General features: G+C 42.0%; 2 protein-coding genes across 7 annotated transcripts in view; one reads left to right on the forward strand and one right to left on the reverse strand.

Moving 5' to 3' along the window:
- The window catches only part of LOC117464668 (glutamate receptor ionotropic, delta-1-like), a 54,529-nt gene extending 49,729 nt beyond the window's left edge, over window positions 1–4,800 (reverse strand). Inside the window, exons 1-2 of the mRNA XM_034107215.2 lie at window positions 4,669–4,800; window positions 2,654–2,728 (exon numbers count right to left, since the gene is read on the reverse strand). Of these exons, the coding sequence (XP_033963106.2) occupies window positions 2,654–2,728; window positions 4,669–4,800 (207 nt within the window). The remainder of the gene's footprint in view (window positions 1–2,653; window positions 2,729–4,668) is intronic.
- On the forward strand, window positions 3,673–15,695 carry LOC117464666 (neoverrucotoxin subunit beta-like). 6 transcript variants are annotated; one of them, XM_034107208.1, is made up of 5 exons: window positions 3,673–3,762; window positions 6,504–6,649; window positions 6,852–6,951; window positions 12,324–13,784; window positions 13,880–15,695. In XM_034107208.1, the coding sequence occupies exons 3-5, from the start codon at window positions 6,861–6,863 to the stop codon at window positions 14,425–14,427; spliced, it is 2,100 nt and encodes a 699-aa protein (XP_033963099.1). In that variant the 5' UTR covers window positions 3,673–3,762; window positions 6,504–6,649; window positions 6,852–6,860; the 3' UTR covers window positions 14,428–15,695. The 6 variants fall into 6 exon arrangements, with proteins under 6 accessions (XP_033963099.1, XP_033963100.1, XP_033963098.1 ...); XM_034107209.1 differs by having other exon boundaries at window positions 6,514–6,649; XM_034107207.2 differs by having other exon boundaries at window positions 3,673–3,747.
- The last annotated feature ends 3,250 nt before the right edge of the window (window positions 15,696–18,945 follow it).

The raw sequence follows: 18,945 nt of genomic DNA on the forward strand, positions 1-18,945 counted from the left end.
CCTGCTGATGTTCAGGTGTATATCAGTATGTAGTGTCTGTACTTTAAAGAGTCCTCTCCTGCTGATGTTCAGGTGTATATCAGTATGTAGTGTCTCTACTTTAAAGAGTCCTCTCCTGCTGATGTTCAGGTGGATATTAGTGTCTCTACTTTAAAGAGTCCTCTCCTCTGATGTTCAGGTGTATATCAGTATGTAGTGTCTCTACTTTAAAGAGTCCTCTCCTGCTGATGTTCAGGTGTATATCAGTATGTAGTGTCTGAACTTTAAAGAGTCCTCTCCTGCTGATGTTCAGGTGTATATCAGTATGTAGTGTCTCTACTTTAAAGAGTCCTCTCCTGCTGATGTTCAGGTGTATATCAGTATGTAGTGTCTGTACTTTAAAGAGTCCTCTCCTGCTGATGTTCAGGTGTATATCAGTATGTAGTGTCTCTACTTTAAAGAGTCGTCTCCTGCTGATGTTCAGGTGTATATCAGTATGTAGTGTCTCTACTTTAAAGAGTCCTCTCCTGCTGATGTTCAGGTGTATATCAGTATGTAGTGTATCTACTTTAAAGAGTCCTCTCCTGCTGATGTTCAGGTGTATATCAGTATGTAGTGTCTCTACTTTAAAGAGTCCTCTCCTGCTGATGTTCAGGTGTATATCAGTATGTAGTGTCTCTACTTTGAAGAGTCCTCTCCTGCTGATGTTCAGGTGTATATCAGTGTGTAGTGTCTCTACTTTAAAGAGTCCTCTCCTGCTGATGTTCAGGTGTATATCAGTGTGTAGTGTCTCTACTTTAAAGAGTCCTCTCCTGCTGATGTTCAGGTGTATATCAGTATGTAGTGTCTCTACTTTAAAGAGTCCTCTCCTGCTGATGTTCAGGTGTATATCAGTGTGTAGTGTCTCTACTTTAAAGAGTCCTCTCCTGCTGATGTTCAGGTGTATATCAGTATGTAGTGTCTCTACTTTAAAGAGTCCTCTCCTGCTGATGTTCAGGTGTATATCAGTATGTAGTGTCTCTACTTTAAAGAGTCCTCTCCTGCTGATGTTCAGGTGTATATCAGTATGTAGTGTCTCTACTTTAAAGAGTCCTCTCCTGCTGATGTGCAGGTGTATATCAGTATGTAGTGTCTCTACTTTAAAGAGTCCTCTCCTGCTGATGTGCAGGTGTATATCAGTATGTAGTGTCTCTACTTTAAAGAGTCCTCTCCTGCTGATGTTCAGGTGTATATCAGTATGTAGTGTCTCTACTTTAAAGAGTCCTCTCCTGCTGATGTTCAGGTGTATATCAGTATGTAGTGTCTCTACTTTAAAGAGTCCTCTCCTGCTGATGTTCAGGTGTATATCAGTATGTAGGGTCTCTACTTTAAAGAGTTCTCTCCTGCTGATGTTCAGGTGTATATCAGTATGTAGTGTCTCTACTTTAAAGAGTCCTCTCCTGCTGATGCTCAGGTGTATATCAGTATGTAGTGTCTCTACTTTAAAGAGTCCTCTCCTGCTGATGTTCAGGTGTATATCAGTATGTAGTGTCTCTACTTAAAGAGTCCTCTCCTGCTGATGTGCAGGTGTATATCAGTATGTAGTGTCTCTACTTTAAAGAGTCCTCTCCTGCTGATGTGCAGGTGTATATCAGTATGTAGTGTCTCTACTTTAAAGAGTCCTCTCCTGCTGATGTTCAGGTGTATATCAGTATGTAGTGTCTCTACTTTAAAGAGTCCTCTCCTGCTGATGTTCAGGTGTATATCAGTATGTAGTGTCTCTACTTTAAAGAGTCCTCTCCTGCTGATGTTCAGGTGTATATCAGTATGTAGGGTCTCTACTTTAAAGAGTTCTCTCCAAGGTCCTTCTTTGTTTTCTGTAATGTAGCAAATGTTCGAAGGAACAGAGTTATTCACATCATGTTGTTGTCTTTAAATATAAAGCTTAAACACAGATCAATAAAGTGAAGTAACCCTTTGGTTGGCCTTAGTAAAACATACGGGTCACACACGCTACATGAATGTAATAGTTAAGTTATTCGTGTAAGATGTTTGAAGCTGATCCGTCATATCTTCTTTGATGATCTGCAGTTTGACAAGTGGCTCAGAATGCCTTTGTTCCTCTGAGCCGGTCTGAGTGCCTTTGTTCCTCTGAACCGGTCTGAGTGCCTTTGTTCCAGCTGCGTGTGTCTGCCTCTGAAGAAGCTCTGCAGGTAAGCTGCACTCCTAACAAGCACACCTGGCGTACCTTGTTACCTTGTGTCAGCATCAGAAGGGAAACGCCCTTCTTTGTCTTCTGTCTTTGTTCACTTCCTCCTTCCTCGTGCCTCGAGTTTGTTTACCTTTAATTTAATGCCTTTTTAATTTAATGTTTGGATACAAATGAGGGAACACTGATCTAGTGCATTCAGGCATTGGTTGGTCAAGTTGAATAAGAGTCTCCAACAAACATGAATCCATGCATCAGAGTTGCAGAGTGGATATCCATCGCGTGGCCTTGGCTCGGATCTGACCTGCTCTGCCCTGACCTACCACTCGCTGTTAACGAGCTAGCAACCATATCGTGTGTGAGAAGTGTCCAGTGTTCCACATCCAACGTGTTGTGTTCGTATTGAGAGCACCGTCCAGGTGCTTATAGTGCGTTGTGCCACACATAGGGAAGCACTGATAGACAGCACCTCATTCTGATTCTCACCCTCCATGGTACGTCTGGAAGGCCTGCTGCCAGCTCCACAATCAGCTGCTTTGGCTTGATTGGGTTGACATTGAACTGTAATCCAGAAATAACATGTCAACCAGTTTTCTGCTATTTCAGGTGGAGGGTGAAGTGCCAGGGCCAGCATACAATACAATACAGCTTTATGTTTAAATCCTCCAGACCAAAGTGCTGTAAAGTCAAATAAACAAACAAACAAACAAACATACACAAAGTAACACAGCTCAGCGCACACGCCATAAAACAAGTACAAGTACAAACAATAGAGACTTTAAAAGCAACACTCTAAAATATGTTAATACGCTAAGGAGAAGAGGTGGGTTTCAAGAAACAATTTAAAAGCAGGCAGTGTGGCGCAGGGGCGGCGCCAGGGGGGAGCTAGGGGGTGCTGAAGCACCCCCAAGAAATATGTGTTTTTCCCGCCGAAAATTTGTATTATTTTTATTAAAGTAAATCAGAAAAATGATTGATGACATCAATGCAAATGTGAAACAAATAAATGTTCGACCAAAAACATAAAGCCAACCCAGGTGATATGATTAGGCCAATGGCCAGCACCCATTCGATTGTTGACCTACCCATAGGCTAAATCACTTTGTGACACTTGAGTGACTTCCTGTTAGCTGGAGCCCCAAATGATTTGCTAACAGCAAAGTGACAAATGGATCGGTTTTTAGTCCTTACACGTCCACGTGTGGACACTCAATCAAAGCCACCTGAACGCGAGAGGGATTCTGCACATCATAGGCCTCGTGAGTACAAGTAGCTTACTTCTGGGTCTGTTTCATTCAAGCTCTGCTCTGTGTGTGTGTGTGTGTGTGTGTGTGTGTGTGTGTGTGTGTGTGTGTGTGTGTGTGTGTGTGTGTGTGTGTGTGTGTGTGTGTGTGTGTGGCACGAGCCATTTTGTGTGCGTGCGTGAGCGAGCGAGAGATAGAGCTCGCGCACCGGTGGGTATCTACCGGAGATCGTTGTGGTTAGCATCTGGTGCTAGCTAGCCAAGCTAACGGATATAAGGAGCTTTTTCAACAACAAGGTGGAGGGAGAACTCTCTCCTGGCAGACGGAGAGTCTCAGGTAACCTCAGCTCAGGTGAAGTGAAGGACTCTCAGTGTTTAGATAGTTAACTTTGGTCTAGTTATCTCAGTGGGTCTCAAACGGTTTGTTTTAAAAGGGGAGTGATTTGTAAAATATCTATACAGAAATAGAAAATCTGTTTACAGTTATGTTTCATATGTATGTTGAGAGATACTATATCTCCATATATCTCTTCATGTTGCTCTCAAAGTGCACCAGATTGATGCTTTTAAATTCAATATTTAAAAAAACAAATCTTCCCGGGGGAGCAAGCTCTCCCGGACCCCACTAGATAAGATAAGATAAGATAAGATGAACCTTTATTAATCCCCGAGGGGAAATTCAGTTGTACAAAAGCAGCCACAGGGTAAGCGTGAAAAATAGTACAGCAAAGATTCACACAGATCAATAAAATCTAAAATCTAAAATAAATAACATAAAATCAAGGAAATAATGATAATAATAATAAAAGACTATAAAAATAGGAGATATAAAAAAAGAGTAAAATAACTGTCAGCATATATACATATTTCGTCATCATCTAAGTTATAAAGTGCATAACAAGTTAAAGTGACAAGTTTAACATGGGTTGTGAAAACAGTATATATTTATGACCAGTGATTTAATTTGATTTCTTTTTCATCATTAACCCCTTGTTGTGCAGCCTGATGGCTACAGGCACAAAGGACACTAGAGGAGGTGAGGACCCTCCTAGAGGAGGTGAGGTCCACTCCCCACTTGTAAAAATGGCACTTTACCCCTGCTTACACCTATATGCCGTGAGCTGATTACCGAGCCTTCATTGTAACAGTCGCGGGTACACTGTGTGGGGAGTGTTGCAGTAGAAAATTCAACTGTAGCGCTGGTGCATTAATGGGAAACCCTTAATGTGTGAGCACCCTCTATGAAACGTCAAGCTACCCCACAGCACCCCCTAGAGAACATCTCTGGCGCCGCCACTGGCGTGGCGGCCTGTCTGATGTGCAGGGGCAGATTGTTCCACAGTGTGGGAGCCGCGACAGAGAAGCCACGGCCCCCTCTGAGCTTTGACATGGTTCTGGGCACGTTCAGGAGCAGTTGATCAGCTGACCTGAGAGGGCGGTTGGGCGTGTAGACTAGTGTTAATTTCGTTGACTAAAACTATGACGAAATATGTTCGTCAACGACCTTTTTTTCCATGACGAAAACGAGACGATGACGAGACGGCACCGACGGCAGAAAACAATAACTATAACGAAATCAACATGCAATATCGTTGACGAAAAGTGACGAGACGAAAATGTAGTTTACTAAATAAAAACTATGCCAAAATCTCTCTTTACTTTCGTTGACGAAAAATGAGGAGACGAAATATTATCAAAGATAATGTTACATCTCTGATAGTCAGGTTTTCTCCCAGCAGTTCCATTTCCGGTGCTGCGGCAGGGCAGCAGCTGTGTGTCTGTGCTGCAGCAGGGCAGCAGCTGTGTGTCTGTGGTGTGCGCGGCGGTACATTTGAATTACACCGGGCAGAGGCACACTGTCAGGAAGACTCGGGTCTAACTCAATGTTTCTCAAACTTTTTCATACCAAGGACCACTTAACCAATAAAAAAACACTCGCGGACCACCTAACTCCACAAATATCCAAAAACACATTGTTTTTTATAAATCGCCTGAAAATGGTACAAACAGGTGGCAACATGTGTGATGAAGGTGTTGCGCTGGGCTATATCATGCAATCAAAAGTGAAACTTAAGCTCGCTCCATTGCGGAGATATTCCCGCGAGAGTGCGGAAAACTTAAATTAATTTATTTATTTCAAATGTGAAATGTTACCAATATACTCACGGACCACTAGGGGGTACTCACAGACCACTAGGGGGCGCTCACGGACCACTAGGGGGCGCTCACGGACCACTAGGGGGCGCTCACGGACCACCAGTGGACCGCGGACCACACTTTGAGAAGCACTGGTCTAACTCATGGTCTAACTAACCTTATTTAACAGAACATGAAATGGCAACAACAGCGCTTGGGAGCAGTGGTCGCACTCGCGTTAACCGAATACCCCCCCGTCAGCGTGAGTGAGTGATAAATTGTGCACTCGACGGGTAATAATGGATTATGACGGAAATGTTACGATCCTGTCCGTCAAAATGACTGACAACGACAAAGTCTAAAGCCACCACTGCTTGGGAGAAAGAAACGACGTGATATTTGGGCCCATTTTCGCGACAATGAGGCGGAGAAAAAAAGCGAATGCATTGTTTTATCAGAAGGGAAGCAATGCGGCCAAAACACAGCTGGTAAAAACACCACAAACCAGATACTCTCTGCAAAGCTTCTCAATCAGTCAACCTGTGTTTCATCAAATAAGGACAAGATATAATCTTATTGTGAAATACTAAAATGACAAATTATTGGTTTTGGCTAGTTTGACTGACATGTTCTATATAATCTGATGACTGAAAAAGACTCAACAGTTTTCATTGACTAAAATAAGACTAAAATGCTCAGACTTTTAGTCGACTAAAACTTGACTAAATAAAAACAGGATGAAGGTGACTAAATATGACTAAAACTAAAAAGGAAATGTAACACAGGACTAAGACTAAAACTAAATTAAAAAATAGCTGACGAAATTAACACTAGTGTAGACTATCAATCCGTGTCAGGGAGTGTCTCTGCATTCCTAGGTACAAGGGACATTTAGTTGTTCTGTTCAGGAAGGAGTTTTCTTGCCAAGGCCTGTCACAATAAGAACAGTTTTGGCAGGTGTGTTCAGGTGTGTGACAGGAGGTCAGGTGAGGAGAGTATCTGACAGTATATAAGTCACCTCACAACACCACATTGTATCAGACTTGAAGCTCCTGCTGGAAGTCAGAAGACTCTCACACAACTCTGCTGATCTACTTCACCAGGTGAGGACTAACAGACGAACACACATTTATTATAAAAACTGTACTTTTCTGTGTGAAACAGCAGCTGGATTAGTGTCTGCAGGGAAATACTGCATGTATAGGCACAGTTGAAAGTCAGACTCCAAGTGTTGTTAACTCTCAACACTCCTCTTAACAGACGTTTAAATCAGGCTCTGAAGTCTGTGCTGTCTCTTCTCAACAGGTTGGAGACATGGCCTCAGAACAAAAGAAAATGCCTGCTCTGGGACGACCTTTCACCCTAGGGATGCTCTATGATGCTCGGAGTGACAAACTGATTCCAGGTAAGACTTCACAAAGTCACAACACTTCCATCATAGTCACCGTGCACCAACAATTATTAACATTATTTTGTTGTCATGCCATTGTAAATTGAGTGTGTTATGAGAGTTGTTTCTTGTGTCTCTTTGTCGTGCATCTGTGTATATCTGGATCTTTTTTGACTGCTTTTGTCTGTTGATTGTATTTAAAAAAAAAAAGCTTGAGAGGATTAGGGCTACACCAAAAGTGAATTTAATTTTAGTTCTGAGATTTTATTCTGAATTCTAAGAAAAAAGTCACATTTCTAATAGTTTTTTTTTCTCAGAAGATCTTTAAACTCAGAACAAAAAGAAACATCACTTTTGGTTAGATCTCCTCCGTACTCTGAGGAGGACTCGGATTCAGATTTGTTTTCTCAGAATTCAGAATTTAAAGAATGCTAGAGTACGGAAGAGTGTGAAATGTTTTCGGAGATCTGACCAAAAGTGCGTTTTTGTTGGGTTCTGTGATTAAACCAGGGGCGGATCTACGGGGGGGGGCAAGGGGGGCAGCTGCCCCCCCACTGTAGAGCCTTGCCCCCCCAGCTGCCCCCCTCACTTTTGTTTCCTTAAAACTGTACTAAAACAAACCTACACTATTTCCACAAGCTTCTCAAGCAACGAAACAAGCATTACATTAGTTAAAAGTGAATCATTTTAAATATCATTTTAGGCCCGTTAAAAACGTAGCTACGGCCCTGCATTAAACTGCGGAGCGGCGTTCACACAGTCCGCGGCTCACAGAGCTGCAGAGAGGGAGCGAGCTGTCCCAGCACCTATAGATCAGCTTCACCTGGGAGCATTTCCCCTTCCACTAGTTTTGTTTTTACTAAGGACGAGAGCTTGAAACTAAATATTAATAAAACGCTGCCGTTTGAATCGATAGCGTTTAACAGATGGGCGCTGTTTGGGGCATTACGTTACAATATACTACGCAGACAGCGCTAGCTGGGAGATCGATCACTTTGCTAAACTACGCGGTAGCCTACTATTAAATCCACGTAAACTACACATCACAGCCATGAGGCCAGATCAATGAAACCAGGATACATCCTTTACCGTAACAACTGGATCTAAACACAGCTGCCTGTGTGCGTTTGATAAATACTTTCTGATGATATGCTACATATTAGCTAGGTTACATGACCTAGCTTCGTTTCAGACGCTTACCCGTGCGGGTCCGTGATCGGCACGGGGTGGGCCCCTGCTGAAAAGTAAAACCCCCGCAGGACTTGAAACGCCCCCTTGATAAATACATTCAATTATAATGAAACCAGCTGCAATGGATCATGGATCCACCAGGGGGAGCCGTGAAAAGCTGCCACACTGAAACTCATGTGAAATAAACAGCTGATCTACAGGTATCTGATATAGCGGATATTTGTTAAGATCCATATATCACGGATAGGATCATATTCTGTGCTTAAGTAAGAGACATGTAATCATTTACTAAACATCACCATGTTTTTATTTAACAAAATAATGTTTAATTCACGTTGGCGTAAGTACAAAACCATCGCTATGTTTTTAGATCAGGAAATGCATCCAGGGTCAAACAAACGATGTTCGATCGTCATCCTCGCATTCATTTAATGTATCATATGTTCGCGAGTTGAAATGAATGCACTAAATTTAATCCACGTGAGTTTACAACAACAACAATAATCGCTTTGTTTTTATATCACATCCGACCGGAGGAAAATGCAGCGGCTCTCACTACCGATCATCCTAATCCCACGGGCAAACAATAATATGTACAGTGTTCATAGTTTACTGTATTATTAGTGTCTAATATTACTGCTATAATAATCACACATTGAGTTGTTGAAATCAGACCGTCGTTTTTTTAAACGCTCTGAATGAAACGGCAGCTCTCAAGTGATCAGCTGTGTGTTTACACAATAAAATATGCATAGTAATTTAATACCTTCCAACACACATTGTAAGAACAGTTCTGTTTCATATGAGTGTTGAGAGCTGTATCCACAAATCTACTAATTTTGACAACTTGGCACTAAGAGTACTAATATGTCTACCATTTCTTTTATGAGTTTAATATCTGCATGTTCTCTTTTGGTTTGATTAGGACACATCCTGGGGATTTCAGAATGTTACTGGATTTTGATTTATTGTATCGGCTTCATGTCGCAATATATTCCCTGAAGTCTGAAATGCAAAAATGTTCCACATTAGGGCAATTCACCCTACATTTAATCCATCATGAAATTAATGTAGGCTATTTACTTAGTACATATCTGACATTAACGATTAACACACTGTTCATACTGCTCACAGCTGATATCTAGTGTATTCATACCCCTCACTGTTTATTCATCATTCAATTCATTATATATTTTATTCTGTAGATTGTGAACATTACTTTCCACTTTACTGCTTGTTGCACCTGGTTGGAAGCTAAACTGCATTTCGTTGTCTCAGTACCTGTAATCTGTGCAATAACAATAAAGTTGAATCTAATCTTGAGCAGGAACTAATGTAGGCTATTTACTTAGTACATATCTGACATTAACGAATAAACACGTTTGTGCATTCTTTATGAATGCAAACCGAGTCATTTTGTTTATTTTTAACGAAATAAATGTGATTTAATCCACATAATTTACTGTGTTAATTGTTTACTGTACAGTAGTATTGTTTAACTTGAAGGTGCCTGATGTGAACATTTCCAGAATGTATTGTCTTCACTTTTTAAATGCCTCTTTGATGTGCTGCAGACCATACCGTTCACCAGCCCAACCCCCCATGTTTCCTATGTATGTTGGGGACCCTTTGTTTAAAACTAATTGGCCATCGGAATGTGTGGAGTCACATTCCACAGCTCTCTCCCCCGGGTCTAAGTATCGAGGAGGGGAGTCGAGGAGGGGAGTCGAGGAGGGGAAATTTGAGTATTGAGAAGCCTCTAGAGAGATCGCTCTTCTGGAGTGAAGAGAGTGGAAATAATGATATTGCAAGTTAGAAACGTAAAATGCATTTTGACAGACACTTGGGGGAAATATGCTGCATTTTGAATGTCCGATAGTCCACCATTTCCACCGGAAATATTTAATAAAAGTGAAAAACAATGAACAAGACTTAACGTATTCATCATAATTAATTATATTTATTTCGTTTGGATGTAGGATTTTTGACTTTGTTTAGAGCAGTGATCTTCTACTATATGAACATTTTGGACCCAAAATCACAAAAAAAACGTAAAAACAGTTTTTGAAAATGATATTATTTTTCATATAGGTAACACAAACATACACAACGAAACCATTTAAAAGCTGGAACTATATACATGGGATGTGACTATGATAATGTGAAAGTTTGATTGAGGTAGCATGGGATTTCATTCTGATAAGGCAAAAGTGTTATTATAAATATAATACAAATATATATATATACACATTATGTACAAAAATCTGTTTTTTCTGTCTTTATCTGTGCCACGCTTCAAAGCGGTTTCTGTCAACTACGACACAGAGGGCAACATCACAGATTCCTCCTCCTCCAGGTCAAAAAACAAGCTTAAAGCTTGACTCACGTTCAGAGTTCTCTTCATCATAGTTGAGTCTTCAAAACTCTAAATCTATCTAACTATATCTAAATTCTCAATGTTTGTCTGTCACTTTACTTCAATCGCAGTCTCCCGCAGCCTCTCTTCGTCTCCCGCCGCCTGTCTTCGTATATCTTCGTCTCTCTCCATTTCCCGCCGTCTCTCTTCGGTTCCCGCCGTCCCTCTTCGTCTCTTTTCGTCTCGTTTCGTATCACTCCGTTTACCTGATTACCTCACCCCTTCCTGGTAAATACATCCTGTTGAGCAGAATCTACAGTTTCCAGTATTTTCCGTTTCGTAAAATGATAAAATACGGCGAAGATATTAAAATATGTGCTTCCATTATTCATACTTCTGAAATATATCTGTATTCACTTTATATCATCGTATGTCCGTGTTTATTGGGTATTTTTGCATGAAACAAAGACTGGCATATAGTTTTAAGCCAGTACTTTCGACAGAAATACACATATACATCCTGTTGAGCAGGATCTACAGTTTCCAGTATTTTCCGTTTCGTAAAATGATCAAATACGGCGAAGATATTCAAATATGTGCTTCCATATTTCATACTTTTGAAATGTATTAACTTTATATCATCGTATCTCCGTGTTTACTGGGTCTTTTTGCATGAATCAAAGACTGGGATATCCAGTAGTTTCAAGCCAGTACTTTCGACAAAAACTGTTGTTTTTATGCGGCACCGGCTTGAACAGGTCATGTGATCTGATCACGCCGGCGTGACGGTCGACTCCAAAGGGTTAATATTAAATACATATAAGTATTTTTACAACTTGTATTTAGAAATACTCTGTTGTAATTATTGATGCATACATGTGTTCATCCATTCAATGTGGCATCTGCTATAATGGGGTTAATGTATGATATTACTTAATAATACAATACATTATAATATATGATATGATAATTACATTTTAGTTTTATTCATTTCTTATTTCATAGTTTCTCATTATTATTATTTTTATCGCTCATCTTATTTTTGCTTTTATTAATCTGTGTGAATCTGTGCTGTCCTGTTTTTCACTCTCACCCTGCTGCTGTTTGAACTACTGAATTTCCCCACGGGATTAATAAAGGTCCATCTTATCATATCTTAATGTATAAGTTGATTTACTTCAATCTACTGTATAATATTACAATAAATATACTGCATAAAGCAAACTATATACTTTATTTGATCTAAAATATTGATGTTTCTACAACACCCATTGTGTATTTTGTGAATGAAACGCCATCTCATGGTTAAATCCTGTAATTGAACAAATGGGGAAATTGGGCAACGCCCTCTAGCAATTTGGCAACACCCCCAGCCACTGGCATCCGCTGGGCTTTTGACTGGGACACACCCATTTGAGTCTGATCTGGAGTGCTACATCTGTACATTTAAGAAAAAAGTCAGAATACTGAGATTTTCCGATTATTCTCTGAATAACTTTAATCTCAGCACGGGTATAAAATCCCCCGTACTCTAGAAGTCTTTAGTTTTAGAATACTGACCTTACATTCAGAATTCTAATAAAAAATTAAAAAATTGTTTTCTTTTTCTGAGAATAACTTTAATCTTGGAACTCAAATAAAAACTCTGAATTATTTCTCAGAAGTCTGAATTTATTTCACACACACATCATTTGCTTATTAAAATCTCTCACAGGATAGGAAGCTGCAAACTGAAAAACATTGAAATGATATGTTTTATGTGCATTTCTATAAACAAAAGGTTTTGAACTGAAACGAAAAACGTATGCTTTCATGCTTATTTATGTCTTTGTTTATTTAGGTTTCAAATTATGGAATGCTGAAACTCCAAAAACAACCCCTCAGTACAGCAGTTGTTTTGAAATGTCTGCATCTGACTCCATTGAATCAAAGACCACTCTGATGGACATTGATGCTTCTCTGGAGCTCAGTTTCCTGAGTGGACTGATAGCAGTTGGAGGGTCTGCTGAATATCTGAATGATGAGAAGAAATTCAAGAATCAGAGCAGAGTGACGTTTCAGTACAAAGCTACCACCAACTTCAAACAGTTGTTACTTGATAATTTGACCCTGGACACCAAACAGATGGAGGTTATTGAGAAGGGCTTGGCCACTCATGTAGTCACAGGCATCCTGTATGGGGCAAATGCTTTCTTCGTGTTTGACAGTGAGAAGTTAGAAGCCAGCCAGGTTCAGAAGATAGAGGGCAGCATGCAAGCTGTGATAAAGAAGATTCCTTCTTTAAGTATTAAGGGAAATGTTGGCATCGAGCTGACTGATGATGAGAAAGCCCTGACTGAGAAATGTTCCTGCGAATTCTACGGAGACTTCATTCTTAAAAGCAACCCAGCCACATTTAAAGATGCAGTGCAGACCTATGTAGAACTTCCACAGCTACTGGGAACAAAGGGAGAGAATTCGGTCCCAGTGATGGTCTGGCTGATGCCACTGAAGAGTTTTGTTCCCAACGCTCCTGAGCTGAAAGATATCAGCATCGAGTTAGTGAGGAAGGCGCAGGAAGCTCTGGAAGATTTAAAGGAAACACAAATGAGATGCAACGATTCTCTGGAAGACAAAGTGGTAGAGAGTTTCCCCGTGCTTCACGAAGAGTTGAGCACTTTCCTCAAACTGTGTGGTTATTATAAAACCAACATCCAGAAAGCCATGGCAGAGAAACTGTCCTCCATCCGGGAAGGAAAGGAAGAGGAGAGCTCACTGGAAACAGTCTTTGAAGACAGGCACAAGTCACCCTTCAACCATGACAAACTAACCAAGTGGCTGGATCACAAAGAGAGAGAAATCAACATCATCAAGTCCTGTGTCGCCACCATGGAGCCAGTAACGATCGAGCGAGTAAAGATCGTCCAGAACCAGAACGAGCTGGACAGAGAGGTCCTTGCTTCAGGTGTAGAGGATGTTCTGTGCTTTGTTTTCACCTCCATGCTAAAGGGTGATATCTACCTTGATGAGATGGCTGACTTCTTGAAATCAAACAAGTTAGGAAGTACCGATGAAGAGGAGTGGTACTACTCCGATGAAGTTCTGAACACAATGAGAGAAAAAGCCACATTTCTCCAGGGTGCTTCCAAAGGGCTGAAGAACAACAGCCAATTCCGTTTCCTCATAACGGCCAAAACCAATCCCAAATACAAAGGAGCAAGCATCTACCACTACAGGAAAGGCCGGCTGGTCACTGAAGACTTTCAACGTCCAAAGCCGCCTTCTGTGAAGACCATCAAAGACAAGAGAGATCTGATCTGGTGTAAGTCAGGCTTTTTTAAGTCAAAGATACGAGTTCTCCAGCAGTTTGACCATCAAAGTTACTGATGAGATACTTTGTTATGTTTTCTCCATCAGATGCCTGTGATCTCCACCTGGACCCAGACACTGCCAACAGCCATCTCACTCTGTCTCACGGAAACAAAAAGGCAACATGTAGAGCATGGCAGGATTATGCTTCTAACTCAGAGAGGTATAGCTCATTCCCACAGGTGCTGTGCAAAGAGGAGTTATCTGGGTGCCATTACTGGGAGGTCGAGTGGAGCACCAGTGGCAATCAGTCTGTGTATGCTGCTGTGGCATACAAGGGAGCTGACAGACAAGGCAGCAAGTTCGGGTATGATTCACAATCCTGGTGTTTTGGCAAAGCTTCGTGGGCCTTCGGCAACTATCTTAAGGCATACCATGCCAATGAGAACGTGTGGTACTCAATCCCTCGTGGCGTCAGTAGAATCGGGGTGTATCTGGACTGGCCTGCTGGCACTTTGTCCTTCTTCAAAGTCACACACACCAACACACTGACTCACCTGTACACCTTTCGCACCACATTCACTGAGCCTCTTGTCCCAGGCTTCTGGGCTTATTATGATTCCAACTATGCCTACCTGTGTCCAGTTGAATTGTAAATGAACTGGATTCATACAGCGCTCTTCCAGTCTTTACGACCCATCAAAGCACTTTTACATTGGCAGCCATTCACACACATTCATAGAGGCAGAGGCTGCCACACACCTGCTCAGTAGCCTAACGTTCACACACATCTACACACAGTCGGCCATTCTTGGTCTGCCTAAAGTTTAAATGAAAACCTATAACATCCCATCTTAACTTTAACCTGCTACTCAAAAATGCATTCAAACCCAGAGGGACGTGGGACATTTTTTATTATTGCTTTCAACAATTGAGCTTGTATGATGAAGTACTCTGGGGAGTGGTCTTCACTGTACTCTGGGTAGAGTTCCCATTCATTAACATTGTGTGCAGTTATTGTCTGGTGTGAAGCGGGTACACCTGTTGAACACCTGAGAGGTCAACATGTCCCAACTCCTCCCACTAAGGCAATGATGAAGAACTCTTAGCTTCTTGGTCGCTCTAAAGTTTGAAATGGCAACCTAACATCCCATTCTAACTTTAACGTGCTCCACAGAATCAAACATGCATTCAAACCCAGAGGGACCAGAACAAACGAGGATATACAAAGTGACTTGTTTTCAGTGAATGTTGATTTCTTCATCTTCTCAAACGGTTTGAAGCCGATGCTTTACGAACAGTTGAACAATATTTCTTCATAGGAACTTTCTATCGTAGTAACATATACTCAAGCATTATATATCCGGCGATCGCTCGGTCAAAACTGATGTTGAAATACAGCACATATAAACATAATGGGGGAAATAGTTGCTTATTCTGTTGAATGTATGCTCATTATTTTAGGACATAAGGTTCTTCAAGAGCCGATTGCTTTTGCTTTGTCTTTTTCTAAAGCGAGTTATATTTAGAGAACACAAGAGGAGTCTTTTCTCTCATGAAACCGGTGTGGGTGGGGTTCTCTGTTCAGGACAAGGTTAGACGTGCTTTATCAACATTAGAATGATGACATATGAAATCATAGTTTAAGACAAAGAATATCTGTTTTGTTAAATGTATCATTTTGATTATGTTGGGAATATCCTATCTCTTATTTCAGCATTTGTTTATTTGCTTCTTCGTGCAGAACTCACAGCTCATGAATGAAATAAACTGCAGAACTTGTTTTGTTTGAGAGAATCACTGCTAACACCATGTAGTTGGAAATATTGCTGATGGTTATAAAGATGAAGCAACTTCAGATTCCTGTAACACTTCAACATCTGGATATGTTCACTCTGTTCTTCAATAAAGAGACCTGACTTTAGTCTGAGGGCCAGTTGTTGTTATTTATTGTATTCTGGAAGTGGTGTCTCATCCACTATATTCTGACTAACGCGGTAACATCCATAGTTTTCTTGTTAGTGACTTTATATCAATTGCATTCTGGTAAATTGTATATATCCATTGTAATCTGGTGAATGGTGGCTTACTTACTGTGTTCTGAGCATTACTGGTTAAACTGGTGAAAGTTACCTAAAGCATTGCATCTTGGTCCAGATGACCTGAATCAGTCTCAGCTTTACTTTCAAACTGTTTCTGTTAGAATAATATTCAAAGGCTCGTTGTAACCCTGACCCTAGTTGGTCAAACATACGGTCCACAAGGCGGCCATCTTGAATTTGGTCAGATGTTCTACTTGGTGCTGATGATCCATTACAGAGCGCTTTACATTTCCACAGTATCTGCTCCAGGTTCTTCTGGTGATAACTGATCTTGAAGATGATTTAAAGGCCTCTGAAATGTATTGATTTGATCTCATTCAAATGAAGCTGGCGATGCCATGTTAAGTATCAGCAGTTCCTCTAACAGGAAGTGACATCATACGATCATGTGGAGGAGCTCTAGCATAAAGTGCATTTCCTTTGGGGTGGTGAATGAGCGACATTCTGAAATATAACTGTCACATAATGAGGTCAGAGTGATCAAGGAAGCACAACTCAGAAACTACTTTCCATATTTGACATCGATACAGATCAAATGTTGAGCAGCTGGTTTCCCGACGTCGTGACGTTAAAAACAGAGATCCTTTTCACAGCAACTCGTGCACGTGTGATGTTGTGCACGTTGCTGTTTCCCCAATACATACAACAAGCTGTGTTGACCTGATCCTGGCCTGCTGTCCCTGTTCTAACTAGCCATATGTTAAGAAAGTGTTTTATATTATGTCGTAGTTTTAATATGTTGTTTTGTGAAATCTAAATTAATATGAAACTCCCAAGGTTTTTGGAATACAACACTTTCCCATAAACACACAAGTTGCTAAGAGGACCTTTTGGACTATGATGTTATTCTTGAACCTTTTATACACTAATCTACGCATGTGACAGTGTTGATAAGTTCTAGGTATAATAATAATAATAATAATAATAATAATAATAATAATAATAATAATAATAATGGGTTCCATTTATAAAGCACTTCATATTTGATTTCAAATCCTGAAGTGCTACAAGCAGTGAGCAAGAACAGTATAAATAAACATTACACAACACGGTAGAATTAATAAAAAGCAATACCAAATAAATAAAAGGGTGGTAAAAAGGTAAAGGCTCTTTTGAAGAGATGGGTTTTGAGGCCTTTTTTAAAAGCCTCCACGGTCTGCGGCGCTCTCGTGCGGTCGGGGAGAGCGTTCCACAGACTGGGAGCAGCCGCGCAGAAGGCCCGGTCTCCCAGAGCACGGAGCTTAGTCCTGGGGGGTTTGAGGAGGTTGGTTTTGCTGGAGCGGGTGGTCCGCAAGGAGGTATGGGGGGTGAGCAGTTCCTTGAGGTAGGGAGGGGCAGTTCCATGGACACACTGGTGGGTGAGGACGGAGGCCTTGAATTCGATCCTCAGCTCCACGGGTAGCCAGTGGAGCGCTTTGAGGATGGGGGTGATGTGATCATATTTGCGCACCCTCATCAGGATCCTAGCAGCGCTCTTCTGAATGTATTGGAGCTTCTGGATGCTTCTGTGAGGGATCCCAATGAGGAGTGCATTGCAGTAGTCCAGCCTGGAGGAGACGAAGGCGTGGACCAGCTTTTCGGCCTCAGACAGAGTGAGTGTGGGCGGAGTTTGGCGATGTTCCTGAGGTGGTAAAAGGAGTTCTTGCACAGCTGTTTAATGTGGGCCTCAAAGGTCAGATGGGCGTCCATTTTCACACCCAGGTTGGTGACTGTTGAGGAGAGGGGAGTGTCCTGCTGAGGAGAGGGGAGTGTCCTGTTGAGGAGAGGGGAGTGTCCTGCTGAGGAGAGGGGAGTGTCCTGCTGAGGAGAGGGGAGTGTCCTGCTGAGGAGAGGGGAGTGTCCTGCTGAGGAGAGGGGAGTGTCCTGCTGAGGAGAGGGGAGTGTCCTGCTGAGGAGAGGGGAGTGTCCTGTTGAGGAGAGGGGAGTGTCCTGCTGAGGAGAGGGGAGTGTCCTGCTGAGGAGAGGGGAGTGTGCTGCTGAGGAGAGGGGAACGTCCTGCTGAGGAGAGGGGAGTGTCCTGCTGAGGAGAGGGGAGTGTCCTGCTGAGGAGAGGGGAACATCCTGCTGAGGAGAGGGGCGTGTCCTGCTGAGGAGAGGGGAGTGTCCTCGCCGGAGAAGGTGATGGTGGTGATGGTGGAGGACCGAACCTGGTGTGGGGTGCCAACTATAATGGCTTTGGTCTTGGAGCTGTTGAGTTTCAGGAAGTTTTGCTTCATCCACGCCTGTATCTCCTCCAGGCAGGCAGTGAGTGTGGGTGAAGGCAGGCCTGCAGAGGAGGTGAAGGCAGGGCTGCAGAGGATGTGAAGGCAGGGCTGCAGAGGAGGTAGGGTTAATCCTGAGGTACAGTTGGGTGTCATCAGCGTAGCAATGGAAATATACTCCATGTCGGCTGATGATAGAGCCAAGGGGGAGCATGTAGAGTGTGAAGAGGGTGGGGCCGAGAACTGATCCTTGAGGGACACCACAGGTGACGTTGTGGGTACCCGACTCTGCCTTGCCCAAGGAGACGTACTCTGTTCTCCCGGTGAGGTATGATCTGAACCAGTCAAGGGGAGAGTCAGAGAGTCCGATGGTGGAGTGCAGACGATGGAGGAGGATGCCGTGATCGACGGTGTCGAAAGCTGTTTTGTGTTGGATTAAATGGCCAAGGTACAAGAAAACAGGTGTATTTTCAGTCTGTAATGAGAAGAAGAAGAGACTTCCTGGAGCTCGTAGTACTGTTTTTGAGTCAGGATAACAATAAGGCATGTTTTTATTCCGGGGAACCTGAGTTATAGCTTCTCCACAGTAACAGAAACTATTTTTGAAGCAATGGGTTTTTGTTTTGGGGATTATAACTCTCTGACAAAAGGGCTTCAGGTCCATTGGGAGATTGTTCTCACCGTTGAAGGTGCATTTGAACAACGTGCCGCCCCCCATGGAGCTGAATCACCTCCATCATGCAGAAAGGATTAATCTAGCCGTGTCAGATAATTAGATTTCTGGGAAATTAAGGCTTTTCGACGCATCAACTATTCCAAATGCTCTCCGTTGTTCCGCTCAGTGTGAAGTCAGTTCGAGCCTGAAATAAAT

The sequence above is a fragment of the Pseudochaenichthys georgianus genome, chromosome 19, assembly GCF_902827115.2.
Source record: "Pseudochaenichthys georgianus chromosome 19, fPseGeo1.2, whole genome shotgun sequence".
NCBI lineage: Eukaryota > Metazoa > Chordata > Actinopteri > Perciformes > Channichthyidae > Pseudochaenichthys > Pseudochaenichthys georgianus.

Coding starts and splice junctions, on each gene's coding strand:
- LOC117464666 (XM_034107208.1), top strand. CDS start 6,861: ATGGCCTCAGAACAAAAGAAAATGCCTGCTCTGGGACGACCTTTCACC. Junction 6,952..12,323: donor GAGTGACAAACTGATTCCAG/GTAAGACTTCAC, acceptor TTGTTTATTTAG/GTTTCAAATTATGGAATGCT. Junction 13,785..13,879: donor CAAGAGAGATCTGATCTGGT/GTAAGTCAGGCT, acceptor TTTCTCCATCAG/ATGCCTGTGATCTCCACCTG.